This window comes from Typopeltis vanoorti, chromosome 7 (assembly GCF_054136105.1).
Source record: "Typopeltis vanoorti isolate ZY-2024b chromosome 7, IOZ_Tvanoo_1.0, whole genome shotgun sequence".
NCBI lineage: Eukaryota > Metazoa > Arthropoda > Arachnida > Uropygi > Thelyphonidae > Typopeltis > Typopeltis vanoorti.
In genome coordinates, this window is record NC_143555.1 from 37167306 (window position 1) to 37191114 (window position 23809).

Genomic DNA, 23809 nt, shown 5'->3' on the forward strand with positions numbered 1-23809 from the left:
AAAACAGATTGTTATTATTAATATAATTATCTTTCGGTTACTATACATATTAATTTTCTTCTAAATTTTTTTTGCACCTAATTTTTTTTTCTTGACTCTCCTTAGCTCTTATTTGAAATATAGCAATATGCTATTATTTGACTACTTCAACCATCCAACCCATCTGGTCAGATAAGCATAATTGATCTTGACATAATTGCTCCTCAAACAAGTTGCACATCATTTTGAAGCTCCACAGAACACTTTCAAAATGATGTACAAGTGCTCCACAGAGCACTTGCAATGGTAGCATATGGATGCTATGAAAATGAGAACAGATACTTTAATTACCAATATCTATCACATCAGAACTTCATAACACCATTTTTTTTATTAATGAAAAAACTATTTTAAAAACTTTCTTAAAATATTGGACTGCCACATGGAAAGAATGCAGAGACTTCTTGCTTAATTGACATCTTCCCATAGCATGTTCCACTGAAATCCTACATGAGCAAAGATAGGATGGAAATTTGTGACTTTTGATTAAAATTAAAATAATAATCAAAAGCAAAAAATAAAAAAACCTAGAAAAGAATGACAATAAACACAAAAGGAATCTGACGATTTACAACCAGACTAACAGATATTAAGTTACAGTGCTATGAGAGAGAGAGAGGGGAAAGATAAAAGAAAAGGGGAAATATAAAAATTAAATAAGAATGGTCTTTCTATATAGTTACGATAAATATCATGCATTTTGGTAAATTAGGGACACTACAACTGTCTTAGGAATAATTACTTTAATTTCCTGATATTTTGACTTTCATAGTAAGGTCATCATCTGAGTACACACACACACAAGCTATATTACATTTCAAACACTACGCCAAAGTGACAATGATTTGTTATTCTATCAGCCTGAGTTGGGAAAAAAAAAAAAAAACTGCATCAAAGCCATATCTTATTGATAACATCATCAGAGAACGAATTAAAGTTATTTCTAACACAGTTGTAGCCTCCATAATTTACTGAAATAAATGCTGATCATGGTGTAACACTAAAGAAGTGTTATCTTATTTAAAAAAAGAGCATCCAAGAATACATGCAAAAATCAGAAAGTCAACCTTATACTCAAATTAAAATCTCTTCAAACATGATGAAAGTTAATTCAGAACAGTAATATAACATTAATTAGAAAGTATAAGAGATTAGCCAAACTTATAAAATATATAAATAATAACTCATCCATTGACTCTCTCAGAAGTTATTATTGTTAAAAAGTTAGATACTTACCTCCTCCACCACCCATAAGTGAATTGTTTGCTGCATTAACAATTGCATCAATTTCCAAACACGTAATATCACCAACAAATAGGGATACTTTGTTGTTCAGTTGTGCATTGCTGCTGAATGCTTCACTTTCTGTAATAAAAACATTTAGTGTAAATATGAAACAATATTTATGAATTCAAAAACATATATATATGAGGCTATGATCACAGTTTGTTTTGATTTTTGAGACTGCAAATATACTGCTGTGATAACTATTTGGCAATCGAACAATGAGATCCATAATTCTTATTTTAAAGAATTCCTTGAAACTTTAGAATTTCATTTGTTGATCTGAAGTTTATTACATTTGGTAGATCAAAAAAGCAAAGTTAGATGAAACACAAAGTTGTCAAATCTGGTGAAAACCTGTTAAAGCAGTAAGGCCACAATTTAAATAATGCAAGTGTCGGCCGTATCCTATTATTGTGACTGCAGGTACCACAGGATACAATTTGTGATGGCAAGGCAAATATGCTATGGAAGAATGGAAAAAAAAAGTTATAGTATTTAATTTCACAACACTTAACGATGATAACAAACTATTTACTTCTGTAAACCAAACCAATAATAGGCAGGAGACATAACATACAGTCTCTACCAGCCATTTGTGCTGGATCATCCTGTACAGCACAAATGAAGTCCAGTAAATAGGGATACTTTGTTGGATACTATGCATACTAGACCATTATGGGATTACCGTATATTATTGCATATAATGCGAACTAGAAATTTTGTTTGAAAACTAGCCCTAAAATGCCATGCCCAAGTATAATGCGATCTGTTAATCTTGTTCCATAACATTATAAATAATACAATACGAATTAACGAAAGAAATATTTATTTTAAAACAAAATGTCAAAATACAAGACAAATTAACGAAAGAAATATTTATTTTAAAACAAAATGTCAAAATACAAGATGAATTAACGAAAGAAATATTTATTTTAAAACAAAATGTCAAAATACAATACGAATTAACGAAAGAAATATTTATTTTAAAACAAAATGTCAAAATCCTTTAAATTCTTCTTCATCTTTTGAGTCATCAAACATTTCATTTATAAATTCATCTGTAGGGATTGCGTCATCAGTGTAGCAGTTGTCGTCATTGTGTTCGTACTCTCCATTTTGTTGTGCGTCATCCTCGCTTTTGTATATGACGTGATCTTCGGATCCATCCATTGAATTACTTATTCCACATTTAAGAAATGAGCTTTGAATCATTTCAGATAGTATCGAATCCCATGTTTCTTTAACCCAGCTGGTGACTAGGGTGATCTCAGGTTTCTGAAAATTCCCACCCTTTGTCATCTTCACCAACCCAGATGACATCCATTCTCTCCATTTTTCCCATAAGTGATCTTTAAATGGCTTATTCAAGCTGACATCAAGTAGCTGCAAAATGGAAGTTAGACCACCCGGTATGACTGCTAGGTCTGTATGTAGCTCACGTGCTTTCTCTTTACTTGCCTCTGTTAAATGCACCCGGAACATATCCCAGACTAGCATGCTTTGTTGACATACAAGCTACCTGGACATATGTTCCATACTTGATCCAGCCACAATTGTACACCTTCTTCATCCATCCAACCTTTCTAATTGGCACGAACAATTACACCTGGTGGAAATTTCATATGCTTCAGAATTTTCTTCCTTTTAAATATCACTGTTGGCTTTAATTTGGTTCTGTCTGCCATGCATGCTAGAACAACCTGTAAAATGCGTTTTTTCATGTCCCATTGTTTTTACGAAGACACCCTTTTCACCAACTGAGTTTACTGTTCGATTCCCAGGCATATCAAAGTACATGGACATCTCATCCATATTGCCAATTTGGGAAAGTTCATATCTGTGACACGTCCGTAATTTTATGATAAATTTATGGAAGGACTGCACTTTTTCTTCAAGCTGCTTTGGTAACTTCTGTGCAATTTTTGTTTGGTGTCGTAATGTTAATGCTTTGCGTTCCATAAATCTGTTGCACTACCCAGGCGAAGCAAGAAAAAATGAAATACCTGGTGTGTCCTTGAATTTACCATTCTTGAGTTGTAAGCTCGAAAACGAATTGCATTTCTTGTTACTATAATGCCATCTTGTTGTTGCATCAAAATCCATTCATTTAGCTCTTCTTCGAGTTCTGGAAAGGATGCTACATCTCCACGATGGGCACGTTTCGTATTGGGGATTTTTTCAAGACTGTCTTTTTGCTTACGCCAAAGTCTAATATTACTCTCTGCTACACCAAATTCTCTCATAGCAACATGTTATTATGTTCTTCTGCAACCCTTAAATCCTGCTTCAAAAGATGAACGTTTACATTTCTGTTGGCTCATTTTCAGGCTAGGTTTGTTTAATGAATAATATTTAAAATGAACTGTGGTTAAACCGATATATCTAACTTGCTCTATCTATCTTACTGTGCTCTATCATTCGGCGATGGAGCACGTATCTGCGCATAATGCCAGTAATGTAAGTAGATTTATGCGCAGATACACTGCGCGCTCGGTCGCCGAATGCGAGGGGGTCAAGTAGATTTGGTTGCATAAGCATTAAGCAGTATATATTGTGTGTGCAAGTCTAATAAGATGTTATATTTTTTAGGATCTGCATATAATGCAAACCCCTAACTTTAAGTAGTATTTTTTACCATAAATGTTTTGCATTATATGCGATAATATACGGTAAGTTTCAATGACTCTTACCAAGTATGGTTTCCTGACAACAACTAAAATGGGACATCCATCATCCAGTGACCAAACCCTCATATTTACAGAAAGACATTTCCCATCTCTTGTTCCAGCCCAAAAAAAAAAAAAAAAAAAAAAAAAAAAAAAAAAAATTCCACTAACTGCTGCCATATGTGTTGAAATAATGCCTCACCTGAAGGGAGAAAAGGAAAGTGAGCGGATACATGGGTGACAAATGTGGCATTTTTGTCTTTTGCGTATATCTGTGTTTCAAAAAATACAATGGCTAAATTTTGAAAGGGTGATAGAGATGGTCAATATTATATAAAAATAATGATAAAGATTTTAATTAAACATAATTTCTAAATGTTACAATTTGATTAACCCTCATCTGACAACAAACAGGCTAAGGGTTTTTTTTAGTGAAGGTTTTTTTTTTTTAGTAGGTTGGCTTTTATTATTTCAGCAATGAAAAATAGTTTCTTTTTCAGAAAAGATATTTGTATCTTTTCTGAACTGTTGGTTGTCATTAGAGAGCAGGCACAAAAGCCCTTAATGCCAAAAAGTTCCACATGTTGTTACTTGTCAAATTTTTTTTTTTTTTTCTTCTGCACCCAATGAGAATTCATTGGATGCAGAAGAAAAATAACTATTCAAGAAAAGAGCCTATAAAATTCACCAAAACTATTAAATGGAACAACAGCACATATCAATTATTGTTGTATAGTCAAATAGCAGAATTATGTTTTTCTTTGAAAACTTAAAATGCTTCAAGAGTGATAAATGATCACAAACTTAACTCTGGCACAAGAGATGCTTTGATACTGTACTTTTAAAAAAATTATGAAAAACCTTTGCTCAGGAGCTGAACATATTATTATTATTATGTGACACCTCCAGGGAGTCCAAAGACTCATCGAGGGAGAGTGTGCCAATAGCATCGAATGATTGATCCCATCCAACTACTAACCACGCTCAAACTTGCTTAACTTTTTACGAGCCATTAGTAGCAGAGGCTCTACCAATCGACCAACCTTTGCTGGCAAGAATATATACATGAATAGTTAATACTTCAATTAAGAGTTAAACTGGTTATTTTCTTCTAGAATTAGATTTTATACATTGATTGACAAGAAACAGCAATGAAAAAGAGTCAAAACTAGCAGAAGCAATACAGGATGGGCGCTAATTCGGAAGCACAAATGGCAGGATACCATCAGGAATAGGAGATTTATTAGTATCAAGACTACTGTGATTTTGTGATGTACTTCTGATTAAAGATCAGAGAAGGCAGTTTTTGGTAGAGCAGGAAGTGATGTGCTTTGGATATATATATATATATATATATCAGTTGGAGGAAGAGATTGGTGTAAAGCGATCTTTTCTTTGGGTGATGTTACCACAGCACCATCAGAGGTGGAAACAAGTGGAAAACATCAGAATGTGCACATTAAAGATGGAAACAAGTAAAAGCAGAATATCTAACAGATAAACTTAGGTGTTGCCGGTTATTCATGATTTATTTTTAATGATATTAACAACCAAATGAACTATTTTATAAAAAGATGTTTTATTAACTTGCTTCACTGAATTTCAAATCAGCATCATCAGAGAACAACACAGCATGTATATGCAAGTGAATAAGTGAAATAATACAATTGTAGTGGACAAAAGATCTAATGTCCTATTTTAGCATTCTCTAATGTTGTAAAAAAAAAAAAAAAAAAAAAAAAAAGCTACGTGGGAGTTGCTCTTCAGATAACAGTCTCTTAAATTTTTGGCAAATTAATACGACCACATTTGTTCTGGTTCGGAAGATTCTTCATAGCCATGGCTAACTCAAAAAATAATCTTTCGAATCTGTAATGACTTCTAAATAGCACATTAGTTTTCTTCCATCTAACCATGTGTGAAGGGGTGTCCAAAGCGTGGTCTGCCAGTCCTGACTTGCCATTAAGTTTTGAGGTGTTGGCTGGTTAGGTAGGTGACAAACGCATCCAAGTGTCTTGTCCATCGGGCTAAATGGCGAACACATCACCAACATAGCGTGACCACACTAGGGGCTTGTATGTAGCTGTGGTAAGTCCTTTGTTTTCAAAGTGTTCCATGTAGAAATTTGCTAAAGGGGGAGGAGAGAGGGAACCCATAGCAGTACCATTAATCTGTTTGTAGATTTTTCCTCCCCATGTAAAGTAACCTGCATAAATAGAAAATTTGAATAATTCAAAGATATCAGGGAGAAATTTAGACTAGATCAAATTAAGAGTGGCACACTGGTAAATAAAGAGGTGACATAAAAACATTATGTCTGCATTTTTAAGGATATGATTTTTAACTAATGATTTGAAATGGACTGAATTTTTTATAAAACGTATTGTAGAAGAGTTGCCAGTAAGGGGGACAAGAGATTTGGCTAACTGTTGGGCAAGTTTATAAGCGGGACTAACTATGTTATGACTATAGGGTGTAGGGGGATATTAGATTTGTGGATTTTTGGTAATCCATAAATGCAGTTTGGTTTAACTTGAATCACTTTTTTCAATAATTTGCAGACTTTTTTCCTTTGAGACATAATGGAAGTCTCTATCTATATATATATATATATATATATATATATATAGTTTTATGAAAAAAATTGAATGACTAGAACCGAGATTTAATTAAAAAGGTTTTAATATAAACACACTACTAGTTTCGGCCTGTAACAGCCTTCTTCAGGTGACATTATAAAAGAAATGTTACAGGCCGAAACTAGTAGTGTGTTTATATTAAAACCTTTCTAATTAAATCTCGGTTCTAGTCATTCAATTTTTTTTTCATAAAACTATGCATGTTAACCGAGTCAATGATCATTCTGTCATATATATATATATATATATATATATACATACACGTTAAAGATACCAAGAAATTTTATACTTGGTTTTACAACATTAGAGGGTACCAAAAAATAGGACTTTAGATCTTTTGTCCAGTACAACTGTACTGTTTCACTTACTGTTGCGTATACATACTGTGTTGTGCACTATGATGCTGATTTGAAATTCAGCAAATCAGCATAACAGGGTACAACACAGCATGATGCTGATTTGAAATTCAGCAAAATATAAGCAAGTTAATAAAGCATCTTTTCATAATAGTTCATTTGGTGTTTTTAAAATTGCAACTTGGAATGTCAGAACTCTGTATGAAGCTGGCAAATTAAGAAATGCCACAAGAGAAATGAAGAGGCTGGGCATCCGGATTTTGGGAATTTGCGAGACAAGATGGCCAGGATCTGGAAAGTGTCAACAAGATAATATGACAATGTATTACTCTGGGAATGATGAGAACAAACATCGACATGGTGTAGCTGTAATAGTAGATGAAGAAATCAATAAATCAGTACTAAATTGGATTCCATTTTCTGAAAGGATAATGCTGTTACAACTTAAGGGAAACCCAGTTAACATAAATATCATCCAAGCTTATGCACCCACAGCTGACAAAAGTGAAGAAGATGTTGAAGAGTTTTATGAACACCTAAAAGAGATTAAAAACCTAACAAAGAAACATGATATAAACATAGTGATGGGTGACTTCAATGCGAAAGTGGGAAGAGGGGGTGATGGAGAAATTGTTGGCGAACATGGCTTAGGCACCAGAAATGACAGAGGAGATCGCCTAGTCCAATTCTGTCAGGAAGAAGATCTAACAATAGCAAATACCTGGTTTAAACTTCCACCCAGAAGACTGTACACTTGGAAATCGCCTCAAGATAACCAACATAATATTGTCAGAAATCAAATTGATTATATACTGATAAATAAAAGATTCCACAGTAGTATAAAGAGTGCAAAGACTTATCCTGGAGCAGATATCTCATCAGACCACAATCCCATAGTTGCAGAAATACGTCTTAGATTAAAATCAGCTAAAAAATCACAAAAGAAGAAAAAGAAAATTGATGTAGAAAAACTGAAAAACCCAAACATAAATAAAAAATGCCAAGACACAGCTTAACCTGCGATTACAACAGATTAACATAGAAGAAAATAAAAGTGTGGAATCTCTTTGGAATAGCTTAAAGAATGCCATCGTAACAACAAGTATTGAAGAAGTAGGTTATGTGAATAATATAAAACAACAGGAATGGATGACAGATGAGATTCTTTCTCTTACTGATACAAGAAGAATGTATAAAAACAAAGACCTATCCAGGTATACAGAAACACATAACATCATCAAGAAAAAAACAAAAGAAGCCAAGGAAAATTGGATGAAAAATTTATGTACTGAAATTGAACTGCTTCAGAAACAACATGATAATTTCAATCTGTATAAGAAAATCAACGAAATTTCCGGAAAACTGAGGAAAAAGCAAATAGTGTCTCTAAGAGACGAAAATGGAAAAATAGTTCTAGAAGAAGAGAATAAAGCGCAGATTTGGATAAAATATGTAACAGAACTTTTCAATGATACTAGACAGAAGCCTATATATATAAAAGATAACATTCAAGGACCAGCAATCATGAAATGCGAAATAGAGAATGTTATACAAACAAGTAAAACAGGAAAAGCCAGTAGACCAGATGGTGTTCAAACAGAATTTTTAAAATTAATCGAACCAGATAACATCAAACTTCTTGAAAAACTATTTAATAAAATATATGAAAGTGATGAATTTCCATCAGATTGGCTCAAATCTACATTTATCACTATCCCAAAGAAACCCAAAGCGAATTCCTGTGGTGACTTCAGACTTATTAGTCTAATGAGCCAAACATTAAAAATATTTTTGAAAATAATTCAGAATCGCATTTATAGAAAAAGTGAAGAAACTCTAAGTGAAACACAATTCGGCTTTCGGAATGGTTTTGGTACTAGAGAGGCCCTTTTCTGTACCCAAATATTGATACAAAAATGCATAGAAAAACAGAAATCTGTCTTTATGTGTTTCATAGATTTTGAAAAAGCATTCGACAAAGTCAGACACACCAACTTAATAGAAATCCTTCAACAAATAAGGCTAGACGAACAAGACATAAGACTAATAACAAATCTGTATTGGAATTAGTCAGCTACCGTTCAATTAGACAACATTACCACCAGTGATATTAACATCAAAAGAGGAGTGAGACAAGGATGTGTGCTCTCACCACTCCTGTTCAACATATATGCAGAGGTAATCTTTAAAAAAGCATTGGAAGAATGTCCAGAGGGAATCGCAATAAATGGAAAGATTGTTAACAACCTACGATATGCAGATGACACTGTGCTAATTGCAGATAACATTATGGATCTCCAAAAACTCGTTGACAGAGTATACATAGAAAGCCAAAGAATGGGAATAAATATAAACATCAACAAGACAAAATACATGATCATCAGCAAACATCCAGCCTCATCAATGAAACTGACACTCAATGGGAAAAATATTGATCAAGTGTCAAGATATAAATATCTTGGTTGCTGGCTTAATGAACGGTGGGATCCAGAAATAGATATAAAGACAAGGATTGAAGTTGCACGGCAGTCCTTCATGAAAATGAGAACACTATTCTGCAATAAAGACCTAAACATGGAAGTCAGATGCCGAATGCTGAAATGCTACGTGTGGTCTATTCTGCTCTATGGAGTTGAAACATGGACATTGAAGGCGACAACCATCAAGAAAATCGAAGCCTTTGAGATGTGGCTATACAGAAGAATGCTAAAGATATCATGGACAGAAAAAATTACCAATGAAGATGTCTTAAAATCCATTGGCAAAGCTAAACATCTTGTACAAGTAATCAAGAAACGAAAAACATCATATCTTGGACACATCATGAGAAACAGCAAATACCAACTTCTACAAACTATTTTGGTAGGAAGAATTGATGGCAAAGGAACTAGAGGAAGAAAAAGAATATTATGGTTTGACAACATCAAGACGTGGACAGGAGAGAGCAGTGCACAACTGCTCAGATTAACACAAGATCGCAGTTTGTTCGCCAAGATGGTCGCTGACCTTCGATAGAAGATAGCACAATAAGAAGAAGAATACTGTTAAAAATAAGTCATGAAGTAAAAACAGAAGTTAATGCTTAATGCTCGTAAAGCTTGATTATTTAAGCAGGAAGAAAACTTTTGCATTTGGCTCTTGAGAATTCTGCTTTGGATTTTTTGGTGATTTACTTGTTTTTGGTTGTAGGGTAGGCTGAGTGCAAAGCTGCAGAATATATGTTGAAATTTTATCTTGTACTTCTTTAACACATTTGTTAAAGATCCATTGGTTGGATAGTGACTGGAGAGTTTAGAGTGGAGAATGAAAGCCCTCATTCCAGAAGGATTACTTCAGTTATTTGATTGAAGCATATGTTTGGACCAGGAGAGCAGAAACAGCAATTGGACCACAGAAGAGGTGTACAAATCCAGTAAGGAGGGCATCATAACTGGCATAAGATATCAGTGTGACATTGGGTTGGAGAAAATCAATTCATAGAAAAGAAACTGATAAGGTTATGGATGGAGTTACCAAGAGGAGAGTAAACATCTACAGCATATTTGAAAGGAGAGGTAGTGAGGAAAAGGTGAGAGAATGGAGGATTATTTGGTATTCTGGTTGGCATATGAACAATTTGTGTTAGATCATGAATGACAATAAAGAATTTCACTTCTCTTCCAGCTTGAAAGGGTAGCCCAGTTTCAGTTATGAAAATTAAAATCTCCAAAGAAGATAATCACATCACTTGAGTATCCAGACTATATCAAATCAACTTTAAGAGATAAATAATCAAATAGGTCAGTATGGCAGATTATTTGACTAAAGCACATGTTCTGATCTTACAGAAGGCATCATGAATGATGTAGTTGAAATACTGATGTTAACTAGTAGTAGAAGATACTTATTTGGGTTTGGTTTAAAAAAATAAATTAAACAAAAAAAATTGGGTTTTGATTACATTTTTTTATTTTTGTACATTTTTGTACAGAAATAAAAATAAAAAGGAGCTACATTTTTGTTATTTTTTGAAATTTTTTAAATTTCATTTTTGATAATTTTGTGGTTTTTTAAACTTTTCTTTTTGTGGGATTTTTTATAAACACAATGACACAAGTATTTATTTGGTTATCTGTCATCATTAAAATACTGCTGGAAACTTACAGACCTGGAATATGAAGAGATAAAGGACTTGTGAATATAATTCTCACACAGAGGGTGCTCAGACTCCAGTCCAAGTGTCATCTTAACAGCACTCCCTATACACTGCTAGAGAGTCTGAGTATGACCTGTCAGAGAAGAATTATTTCCCACCTGACAGGAGAAGCCTCCATATGAATTACCATCAGGTTCAGTCCTGTGTAGACTGCATGCAAAAAAAAAAAAAAAAAAAAAAAAAAAAAAAAAAAAAAAAACTGTCTGAGCACCCTCTGTGTGAGAATTATATTCACAAGTCCTTTATCTCTTCATATTCCAGGTCTGTAAGTTTCCAGCAGTATTTTAATAATGACAGATAACCAAATAAATACTTGTGTCATTGTGTTTATAAAAAATCCCACAAAAAGAAAAGTTTAAAAAACCACAAAAAAAAAAAAAAAAAAAAAAAAAAACATAGTTTCACTGATGAAGACAGAATGTCATGGGGCCTTAGCATGGACACTGATATCGCACAGTATGAAATTTACTTTTATGATGTATTAAATAACATAATTAATGGTGATGTCAAACTGATTAAAGTACAATATATATAAATTCTTATTTTTCCTCGACATCTAGATGGTCCACATGTTCTAATAGCCCACCTGTGCCTTGCCTCACTGGTAGTTTCACCCTGACTAGTAGATACTGCAAATGAGAGAAAGATAGATTACAAAGAATTATTGTTATTATTATTATGTGATACCTCCAAGGAGTTCAACGGCTCATCGAGGGAGGTCACCTATTCTACAACTCTCCGTCTCTCCTCCAACTCAATCCACCAAGTACAGCGAACCACATCATCTACACCAACGCCATTTACTGTCCAACACCACCACTAGTATTTTCACAGACAATCACAAACATCCATGCCCATAGCAGGATTTGAATCTGCAGCCTTTTGGCTGGAGAGCAGATATGATAACCACTTGGCCAACCAGGTTGGCAACCTATTTCTGGAACCTATTTCTCATACTATTTTCCAGGAACTTTCCTAAGTAATCTGCTCCATAATGTATAACTGCTTGCATTTTGCTTATGTTGGTGATTGATTAAAAATGAGCTTTGATTTACTCTTTACTGATATCAGGTATTTGTTTATGCATAATTAATCTTTATGAAACTTTACATATTTTTTACCAATTCTCAAACTTTTTGCCTACAATATAAAATTTCAAACAGTGATATTCCAAGTTCTCTTTAATCACTACTCTCACAAGTGTGCTGAATTCATCAAACTTCTCCAGTTTCTTTTTTCAACTGCTTGTTTGCAACAATAACACACAAAAGTTTTCATTTATTTATTTCTTTAATATTGAGACTATCCACTAATGGTCATAAACATACAGCATGTTATTAGCATTGTGGGTAGCGTAAGGACAAGATACAAAAGGAATCCTGAGGGGATCATGTCTTTGTATTTCTTCAAGCCTCTAAAAATACACGAGACATCCATAAAATCTATCTACCAGCTAAAGACCTTTATAAACAGTCTGAATTTAAATACCATCACTGAATTTAAAATCAAAATCTGTGCATGCATGCTTTGACTTGGTAATGTCTAGAGCTGTCAATTTCTTCAACCTCTGCAACTAATCTGGAGTACACCCATTCAAAGTTCATCCATACCCTCTGTTTTGTTTTTAATGGTGTGCTTAATTTTCTTTCTCATTTGAGAAATCTGTCTATACCAACCAATAAAACTACTTTCATCTTCTTAAATAATGATTTCCAAACAACTGTTCAATAAGGATCTGATCCCATTGACTTCTAATAATAGTAAAACGAAATCTCATCTAATTTCTCACAAAAAGCTGATACTTATTCCTACTTTGTTCCAAAATCTCTAAACAAGTGAAATTCCTCTTCTTGGGATAATTTTAACCTCCAGTCTTTTTCATAATCATGTCATGTACACTCCCTTCTCAGCAATCAAGAAAAAATGTTTACTCATTCATCTGTTCCAAGCATTACTTTCCTTCTAAACTATCCTGTATAGATCAAAAATCTCTCTCCACAAACAAATACTGTTCTCACATCTAGTATTCCTAATAATATCTATTGTAATCAAGTTTTTTTTCCCCACCATTTAGTGGATGACTGATATCCACGAATTTCACTAATTTAGAACAACCTGAATGACACTTGAAAGAAAACACCCTAGAGATAAAAAGCATTTCAATAATTTATGAGAAAAAGAAGTGTTTCTCCTCCTTGACTATCGAGGATTAGAAATGGGTAGTTTGCTGATTGATTTTTCAGTATAATGAATGAAGAAATATGGTATGAAATGTCGATTTTTATTTAATCAAATAGTAATTAAATAAAAGTAATCAAAACTTGTTTTTAGTATGCTTAACTAAAAAGTATAAATGAATTCCTGATGTGTTTGGTACAGATATTATATTTCTAAAGAAATATATCAACAAATTCAGAAGTGTCTTAAATGATTATTACCAATCCTTAATAAGATCATATTAGGTAAGAAACACTTACCACTGGGTGAAAGACTTTTTAATTTAAAATACTCATTCCAAGTAGGAATGTCGAACAAAGTTGTGTATTTATTGCCACATGGATAAGATGCCCGTTTCTCTTCGACAGACATGTTAAGATATTTCGCTAAAAGAGAAGATTAAACTGTTATCTTCTTGAGAGCATTAAGAAATACTGCAAAATCAAATTCTTGCACTTGTTATATAAATAAATAAATATTACCTTTTTCTGACTGAAAATCAGCACACTGTGACATTATTGGTTGTTTCCTAAAGTAGATAATGCAAATAATACATTTCATGCCTTTTTAAAATTGAAAATAAATATATATATATATATATATATGTGCTCTTTTTAATACTTGTTGAAAGATACTTAACATTTATAAAGTGCACAGCAAACTGTTTAATAACTTATTGCCTAAAGTAAAAATTTAGCAGAAATGACAGATTTTAAGTTGAAGATAATTTTAAACTGTAAAGACGGTGCAGCTGGGAAATATTCCTCGCTGCTGGAAGTTTTTCCCACTTACCAAGTGGAAAAACTTCCAGCAGTGAGGAATATTTCCCTTTTTTTAAATTTAAATATTTAATTTATATACTATAAATTAAAGATACCAAGAAAAACCAAATATATAATTTCTTGGTATCTTTAATTCCTCATTGCCTTCTTAATGGGCTTTTCTAGAGCTGTTATCAGTGACTTAGTCTGATATAAATAAACAAAAATTAATACAACAGAACATTTACAAGTTTAATTTGCATAAAAATTTTGCCCAAGTGTCAAAGGTATCTTTAGTGTAAATTCAAAAATTAAATAAGACATAAGTTACGTAACGAAGAATCAACAATGAAAATATATCAATCATGTCAATATTGCAGAGTAGCACAGTTCCAACTGTTCTCACATTGTACTAGGGATGTTTTTTATACATGCTAAAAAAAATTAACTATGGTAAGCTGTGCAATTCTTGTCATTTGCAGAATAAATAGCTAATCCATGTAACATTTTCTGTTTTTAAATATGGAGTCACTACATAAATCAAGTTAGTCAGAAGGTCAAATTCCAGATGACTGAAGTAGAATTGTTATAGTTCCCATTTATAAAAATGGGAATAAAACCATGAGAATTACAGAGGAATTTCTCTACTAAATTACAGATAAGATTTATGCAAGCATACTGAGAAGAGGCACAGAAAAATTGCTGAAGAGAAACTTGGAGAACAAGCTGAGGCCACATAGAGGTTGTCAAGATCAAATATTCACTTTACAACAAACAGCTGAGAATTCATGGGAATATAACAAAGATCTGTATTTAAGTTTTGAAGCTCTGGAAAAAGCATACAACAAGGTGTCCCAGGAAAAGTTTTTCAAACCTCTACAATTATATGAGGCAAATGGAATATTATAAAGAGCAATACATAATCTATACATAAGTTGTAAGCCACCAGTTACATGAAGATGGTTTGATGTAAAATCAAATGTAAGACAATCATGCACACTATCTTCCCTATTATTCGTCATCTATATGAATCACATTATGAAAGAAAATGGTATTAAACCTGCTATTAGAATCAGAGTTATCAAAGTTACATCACATTTCTTTATGCAGATGATGTACTCCTAAACAAATCCAGTTCAAATCTCCAGGATTCTCTAAACTGAATAACTGCTGTAATAAATTTGTCATGAAAATCAGCAATAAAAGGATCAAAACTAGGAAAACAAGCAGGAATATAGAAAACTTCAACTGCATTCGTAATGGAAAACCTACAGAATAAGTAAAATATTATAACTGTTTAGACATGGTTTTTAGTGAAGATGGAAAAGTAAAAATGGAAATAGACAACAGAAACACATGCAATTTATATACAAAAAATACTGCTAATGGTAGTAGTAGTTGGAGGATTAAGTAGAGGAAATGCTGAGTTGTGTATAGTGGAGTAGGAGGGTGCCATCCTGTGATGGCTCCTTGGAGGTGTCACGTAATAATAAGTGCAGCTGGCATGTGGGGAGCCAGTTGAATAAATTTATGTGGAATATGAGAAAAATTAGCCAAAACACTAAACTAGCAGTATACAATTTTGAAATTTGGAGGATTAAGTAGAGGAGATGGTAAGTTGTGTATAATGGAGAAGTAATAAGGTGTGATACCTTTTGACTTGCATATGGAAAATATATGACTTGTGCATTACTTCAACCTTGGTATCTCTTCTGGGTCTGGCTCCCACTGATGAGACATCAATAAAGGTCAAAACAAGTGTGGGTAGTGGTCCTTTCCATAATGCATAGCATTATACATCTATAAGGGATATGTGTCTTGCATTAGGGAGGATACTAAGGAAACTGATGTGATGTCATTAGCCTCAATATACAAGTAGCCCAGCCATGAAGTTACTTCACATGCATACTTTGTTTGCTTACACTTGGATAGAGGATGGAACCAAGAATATAATTTCTTGGCATCTTAATTTATTGCAGAATAGCAATATCTTCATTAAAAATGAAGATATTAGGAAGGAGTTTGGTATTGTCAGTATTCAGAAATGAGATATAACCATTTAAACAGAATGGGAGAGGAAAGGTTAACAAAACAGGTGTTTAATACCAAGATGGCAGGAAAAAAGATCCAGAGGAAGACCAAGATCTAGGTCTACTGATTATCACTTAGATCTGATTTAAAGTAGCCCTTTGAGGACACATATTAGGAAAGTGATGATATATTTTACTATCATAAATTATAAAAGCAAAATTATAAAGGGAGGAATGGTGTGAATGTTAGTATAAGAGTGACAATGTTATATAACTATGTTAATGATGCGAATGGGCTTTGTCATGGAAATGTTGACGAGGAGAGAACGATTTCAGGTTTGCATTCGTCCAGTTCGGACCAATCAAATGTGTTCAAAGATGTGCAAGACATTAGAGAACAGAGATCTGAAAGTTGTTCAACTGTGTCAGGTAGACTGCAGACAAGACAATACAAAAGAACAAACAGATAGATTATTATGTCTGTACATGAATGCTAAGAGTATCAGAAACAAAGGGATAGAGTTTGTTGCCTTAGTCAATACATTGCGACCTGAGATTGTAGGCATTAGTGAGATCTGGCTATCAGAATCAGACTTACTAACTGGTATCGAGTATCAAGGGTACAGTATTTTTAGGAAGGATTAATTGGGATTTGTTGTTTAGTTTGTCTTCACTGATTGTGTATTGTTAAATTGCTTCTGATAATGCTATCTTTAAGCAATATTACAACCAAAACATCAGCTGTAAATAATTAATGTAAGCTAATAAATTATTTATTTACATTCCAGTGGCCATGCAGTTTTATGTTCCAGAAACTTGGACATGAATAACAACAACAGCTACAGAAATTTAAACATGGAATTATAACTTATTTATGGAAAAACCTTAAACAGGGTAATCATTCTAAATTCCTCAATAGACTACCTTTCTTAAGCACTGTTAGGACAATAATCATATTCCTACCTGTGTAAGGATAAAACAAAACTTCTACCCTCCTTGAGCACTCAGAATATTCATAAAGACTAGCCTATCTCTACTTAAGGAGCAAATACAAATTGCCACAGCATACTTAGCGTAGTCAATGCAAAGTGTTATGACCTTCACCTGAAGCTTTCTAATCTGTTGAAGCCTGATATTTGGATATTCTTAGAATGCTTATCAGCTGAAAACGAACTTAGAATATTTAAAGAAAATAAGAAGAGTTTAGTAAGGAAGTTCGACAAACTTGCAAGGAAGAAAAAATCTTCTGCAACTTTCAGCAGACAAGGTGATCCACAACTTGTTGGATAATAGATTTTCAGACAATGAAATCAAAATTCTAAGGGTATAATTCTGCTATTGCTCCAGTAAAAATCCCATATTCACAGATAATGGCAAATTTGCCATAAAAAAACTCCCAGTTGAAGCAGACATCGTTAGACTAGAACCACTGATGTACTTAAAAATGCAAGCCCTCGAAAGAGAAAAACAGCTCCGAAAATAGTGAAAGCAGACAAGGGCAATGCTATGTTGATCATGAACACAGACGACTAAACAGAAATAAACAGAAAGAATTGTTATCTGATACATCAGCTTACTTGCTTGTAATAAAAAAAATCCTAGAGTATCAATTGAAAACAAAACTATAAGAAAACAAGAAAGCATTACAAGTTGGCCTACTAAACCATATCCAAACTAAAAATTGTTTATCCACATACACCAAGACTATATAGGCTGTCTAAGGTCCATAAACCTGGACTCCCATTTCACCCCATCGTTGATGCCATAAATTGTCCCACCTATAAATTAGCAAAACACTTAGCAGTTGAACTAAACAAATACATTGGCAAGACATTGTCTTACATAAAAAAACTCCATGCTTTTAAAGCATTATACAAAATCTTCAATTAGAAGAAAACAATTGCTTAATAAGCTTTGATGTATCTTCCCTTTTTACAAATTTTCCAGTAGACAATACAGTAATCCCTCGATTAGTGCGGCATTTTTTTTCGATATCCAAATTTGATTAGTGCGCTTATATACATCTTAAAAATAAATGTTACAGATTTTAAAAATTTTCTATCTATACATTTTTATGGCTAACTATTTTAAAAAATCACTCACCAGAATGAAATAATTTAGTTACCGGTTTAAAACATTTTATAAAGTTATTTTCAATGACATACTACACTACTTCCATGTACACTATGAATACTATGTTCCAAATTTGTACCGTCAAAATTTATGTCTTCTGCTGTAGTACGCCCACAGATTCAAGACCCTTTGACACTTCTGCACATGTCACAAAAAGGAGAATCCATTCCGATAATAGGGTAATCAATCCATCTTCTGGGATGAGTTGTTTATTATTACACGTCGGATAATTAACTTCTCTTTTATGAATGAACGTTGTAGTTTTTAAAGTGGTAACTTTTTTACTTATATAACAGTTGGAAAATTTTATCTATAAAGCATGTGATTTCGTGTATTGGCGGCCAATTCGTACATCCTTCATTTCTTTCACCCCTTCAATGATAACTTTGAAGAGTTAATTGAATCTCATTCTGAAGAATTGAGCAATTCCGACCTGCTAAATTTAGATGCACAGTGGGAAGATCCCGAAGAATATGAAGAAAATTTAACCACTGATAGTCAGCCCAAACAGATTTCACAGAAACAATTTGAAAATATTTTTCGTACAATCGAAGTTTTTAAGCAGCAATGCTTAGAGGCTGACCCAGATGAAGAGAGAAGCAGTAAATTTGCAGAAGAGTAGAAGAGAAGAGGCAGTAGGGCCATACCGTCGGTTGTATGAAAAAAAGAAACAAAATGCCCACCAAATTAAGTTAGCTCAATTCGTTGTTAAGAAGTAGGATAATAAAATTTATATTCTGAATATGTTTTATGGTCTTTCAGCTTCATGGTTTTCCTTTAACTAGGCCCTGAGACATACCTTAATTCTTTTATAAAAAAATTAAGGTTCAAGAAAGAAATTTGAGGAACAAATTATACTTTTTCCCATAGGTTATTGTATTCGATTAGTGCATTTTCGATTAATGTGCCTGTTTTAAAGAACTCATTAGGCGCACTAATCGAGGGATTGCTGTACATTATTTCTCCTGTCCACAATTTTTATCCCCTAATATTTGTATGCACTTTAAGCAGTGCTTTAAATTAGGGTATTTTAGCTGGAACAGCCAACTCCATAAACAAATTGAAGGTGTAGCAATGGACTCCCCACTTTCACCCACATTGCAAACTTCCACACTGTATCCTTTGAATCTTAATTCTGCTCACTTGAAGCCCAAAGTATTGTTGAAGTATATAGACAATGTCTTTGCCATTTGATCTCATGGCCGACAGGCCCTGTAACTGTACATTTCCTCAGTAATATCCATCCTCTTATTAATTCCACTGTGGAAGAAGAAAAAGGAGCTCTTGCCTTCTTGGATATTTTAGTGACAAGGTAAGCAGATGGATCTCTCCTATGCTTATTTTACCATAAGCACTCCCCCACACACATACAGGAAGATACCTACATGTCACTTCACGTCATCATCCTGCCCAGAAGCTTGGAATTTTCAAACCTTAGTCTTGAGGACAAAGCAGGCCATACTCCTTAAAAAGAGCAACACATCCTCTCACTCACTCACACACACACACACACACCATCTCAAATCAGACTATACATACACTTATCCTACATCAAAGGCACAGAATTACTGGTTCTCTCCTGAAACAACACACAATCAGAACTATATACAAACCTCTAAATAAAATTTCTACCTCCCTAAGTGAATCAAGAATTGCCTAGACCCCTCTCTCTCCTTCTGTGGTGTCTACAGCATCTCCTGCCAGTATGGAACTCAATATTTTGAGCAGACAGGGTGAACTACTTTGGTCAGAAGAAAAGAACACAAAAAAATATATCTGGAATGGAGAGCCAAAAAGCAGACTATCTCAACATGCAGAGAAAGATCACTTCATAAGATGGAAGAAAGCCAGGCTACTTTAAAAATCCCAATTCAAATTGAAGAGACTTCCTGAATGTGGCACAAGTTCTCCAAAACTTGGTTAACAGCAACAGAATGGATGGTCCATTGCATCACATCAGCATTTAACAACAGGAATCACCATGAAGAGCACTGCTGTTGCCCTCTACACACTTGACTGTGTAGAGGGTGACAGTCAAGTGTGTAGGTCATTTTAGTTGGTTTTCACTGATTGTGTAGTGTTAAATTGCCTCTGATAATGCTAGCTTAAGCTAGTGAAATGTTGGCCGTAAATCATTAACTTAAGCTAATAAATTATTTGTTTATATTCCAGTATCTACATAGTTTTATGTTCCAGAAACTTTGACATGAATAATAGCAACAGCTACTGAAATTTAAACATGGAATGAACTGAAAGTATTAAGAAATCTCATAGAATGAGATTTCTTAATACTTTCAGAAATGCAAGAGGAATGGCAGTGTCCCTAACCAGGCTGTTTAGATTAAGTCTCAGAACTGGTAGTGTCCCAAAGGAGCAGAAGGACAGCAAGATAGTTGTTTTACATAAAGGAGTTCCAGGACAACTGTAGCAAATTATGTGGACTGATCAGTATCTCAGGATTAGTCATTAAGGTATTGGAAAGTTGGTTAAGGGAAGAATTTGAGAAAGGAGAAATATGCTCTATGGGAACATAGCATAGGTTTGTGAAGGTAAGTCTTTTCTTAGTAATTTACTTACTTTCTACAGTAAAGTGACAGTTTAGTCAGGTAAGAAATTACTGTACTGTGATACCTAATGACTTTTCAAATGATTTTAACAGATATTTAACAGGATACCTGGCAGAACTGTTATGCAAATTGGATCAAATGGAATGACCATGATGAAGCAAGTAACATGGATAAAAAGGTGGCTCATGGCAGGTGACCAGTGGTGGTCACCTGTTCTGTTCATGGGCTGCTGTATAATTGACATATTAATGATATTGAGAATGATTTGAAGAGGAATATCTAGATATTTGCTTTTTATTATTATTATTATTATTATTTTTTTTAATTTATGGCTGAAGCAACTAAGGCTGTAAGACCATTGTATCATACGTGTAAATTGTGTATGTACTTCTGGCCAGTTTGCCTGTTTTACTCTATGAAAAACCTTTCCATGCCTATATTAGACTAACTCACCTTCAATTGAAAATCTGATAAAGGATCTTTGCATCTGAGATGCTATTCAAACCCAGGTCTTTCCAACCAAAGGGCATGATCAGTACTGACTAAGTTATGGAGGCTCGGTGTTTGCTGATGTTGTTACTGTGGAGAGTAATAGATAATAAGATTCTTCGGAATGATTTAAATGCATTGACATTATAGGTAAACCTTACCCATTGTGTATTACACCAAATGGAACTGGACTGCAAGAAATGGATGAGGCTAAGGTTTTGGGAATTGATGGTGAATATTTTGTGCAATTGAGCAGAATACCGTAAAGACCCACCTGCTAAGAAACACTGAGATGCAGCAATATGGAAATAATTATCCCTCTTTTAAAGGATTTAATATGACCACATATGAGCTAATATTGTGCACAGATTTAGTTATCTGGGTTTCTAATGAGTTAGTTTCAACAATGCTCTAGGAAAGAACTTGGTTCAAATCCTGATCTCATGGAGATGGCAGGGGTTTTCCTCCTGGAAACTTAAGTTCTTTATCCCACATAACAGATAGGATTAACTGTCCCATCACAGCATTAATTAGGTTTCAAAGGTGCCAGGTTACTTGGCCATGACAGACCACAAGCCTAACAAGCAAGAGAAAATTGGTTTTCTGGGAATGAGGAAATGGTGGTAAGGATTGAGAGGAGGAAAGAAGATGGAGAAAGAGCTGTGAAATATTTCATCTGAGGATATATTGAGGATTTATGTCTTACAAAGTTTAGCTGATAGGCAGAAAAAAAGAGGATACATGATAGAAATAAAATTTACTGTAGGAGTTTTATGGAATAGATGCAGAAGAAATTTTGAAATGCATGAATGGAAGGAAAGCACAAGGCATTTATCCTCAAAGTTGTGTTAAGTGTGTTAACAGGGGTGTGAGGATTGCATATTTACTTGGAGAGCATGGAATTGGTTTGTCAGAGGCAGTTGTGAGTGATTTGACAGGGAAGAGTTAAAAGAGATATATATTATAGGCATGGTGTGAATAATGATTAGTGGAAGTTACTCATTATGAGTTATTGGACTGCACAGAGTGTTATAATAATATTCCAAAACATATAAAGATGTTTCAGGAAAATTGATGTTTCAATGTTGATCAGCTTTCAGAGGTGAGTTATGGACTCAGGTATACAAATGTTATTAAAAAAAATAAATAAATAAACTGAGTTTGAAAACAAGAATCAGACTTCAAGACTCACTTGCAAAATCTGAAGAAACATCATTTGATTCAGCCAGGGAGATGCGAAGTTATCTGCAGTCAGAAAAATAAGAACTTCATGGTTGGACCAAGAAGTTAAAAGAAGTTGTCATCAGTTTATGTCACAGGTGACGTATAAACTGATGATGGCATTTCTAACAAGTACTTATCAGTACTTAGTAGAAATGCCATCAAAAACCTGTTGCATGGAAAAGCATTGTAAAATATACTTTGCATGGTTAAGATTGTCATCTGAGGCTCTGTTTTGAAATAACAAGACTGGTTTGAATGATTGTAAGTGGTGGCGCAAATTATTCATATTACTGTCAAGACTACAAATGTTGGTAAAGTTGACATGGAAACTTTCTGTGGGAGTGGGAATAGTGATTGTTTTTTGTGAGAGATTTTTTGTGATCCACAGTAAAGTTGTATTTCATTATGTTGTCTTTCATTCTTTGATGTCCAGGAAAAAAAAATCCAAGATCCGGGTGAATTTATTCAGTCGCCCATGTCTTAGAAGACAGAAATATAAGTTATGCTAATATTGAAGTGCTTATAAGTAATCTTGTAATACTGTCATAGTATCCTGTACTCCCCTTGAGAATCTGCAGGATGTTATGATATATAAGGTCCTTTACTATTGTTAGAGAGAAAGAGTTAAATAGAGTAGTGGAATGCAGTGGGAGGTGAAGTACTCATGAACATTCCATCCACACAGAGGGAATCAATCTCCTGTCTGTGCACTGCCTCAATAATTTTCCTCTACATATTACCGTACTTGGATTCCCTTCAGGAGTGATCTTGTAGAGAAAGTAGTGTCAGGATCCTAGCTGATCAGGAAGGGATGTTTTGAACTGCTGTCAAGTTCAAGCCTTATCTAGTGGCCAGTCTGTTGAACCATTACCATTTCACTACTGTTTCCTCAGTTGTAGGAGGTTCTAGGTATATATTTGGCACATGTCCTTCAAGAGTGAGCTATGTTACAGATGAGAAGGGAGAGAGAGAACCATAAACCAGAGCCTTCTCTTTAAACCAAACATGACAGCCGACAATTCGGGCCTCCATTAAGCAAGATGGTGATTGTTGTTATGGTTCATCATGTAAAAAAAAAAGTCATTTACCACCCAGAGGTCTGACATTTCTTCCAACTAGGAAAGATGTGCCTTTGCAGCATATGATAAGATGCCAAGAGAATGCCCTTTAAAACACCATAGTTATATTGTATAAATGATACATTAT

General features: G+C 33.9%; 1 protein-coding gene across 2 annotated transcripts in view; it reads right to left on the reverse strand.

Annotated features, from left to right (window-relative positions):
- The window catches only part of LOC150104592 (ADP-ribose glycohydrolase MACROD1-like), a 123042-nt gene that overhangs the window by 70567 nt on the left and 28666 nt on the right, over positions 1 to 23809 (reverse strand). For both annotated transcript variants that reach the window (XM_090395802.1, XM_090395800.1), the window contains exons 2-4: positions 13882 to 13928; positions 13660 to 13785; positions 1276 to 1404 (exon numbers count right to left, since the gene is read on the reverse strand). In XM_090395802.1, the coding sequence (XP_090251928.1) occupies positions 1276 to 1404; positions 13660 to 13785; positions 13882 to 13915 (289 nt within the window). In that variant the 5' untranslated portion in view covers positions 13916 to 13928. The remainder of the gene's footprint in view (positions 1 to 1275; positions 1405 to 13659; positions 13786 to 13881; positions 13929 to 23809) is intronic.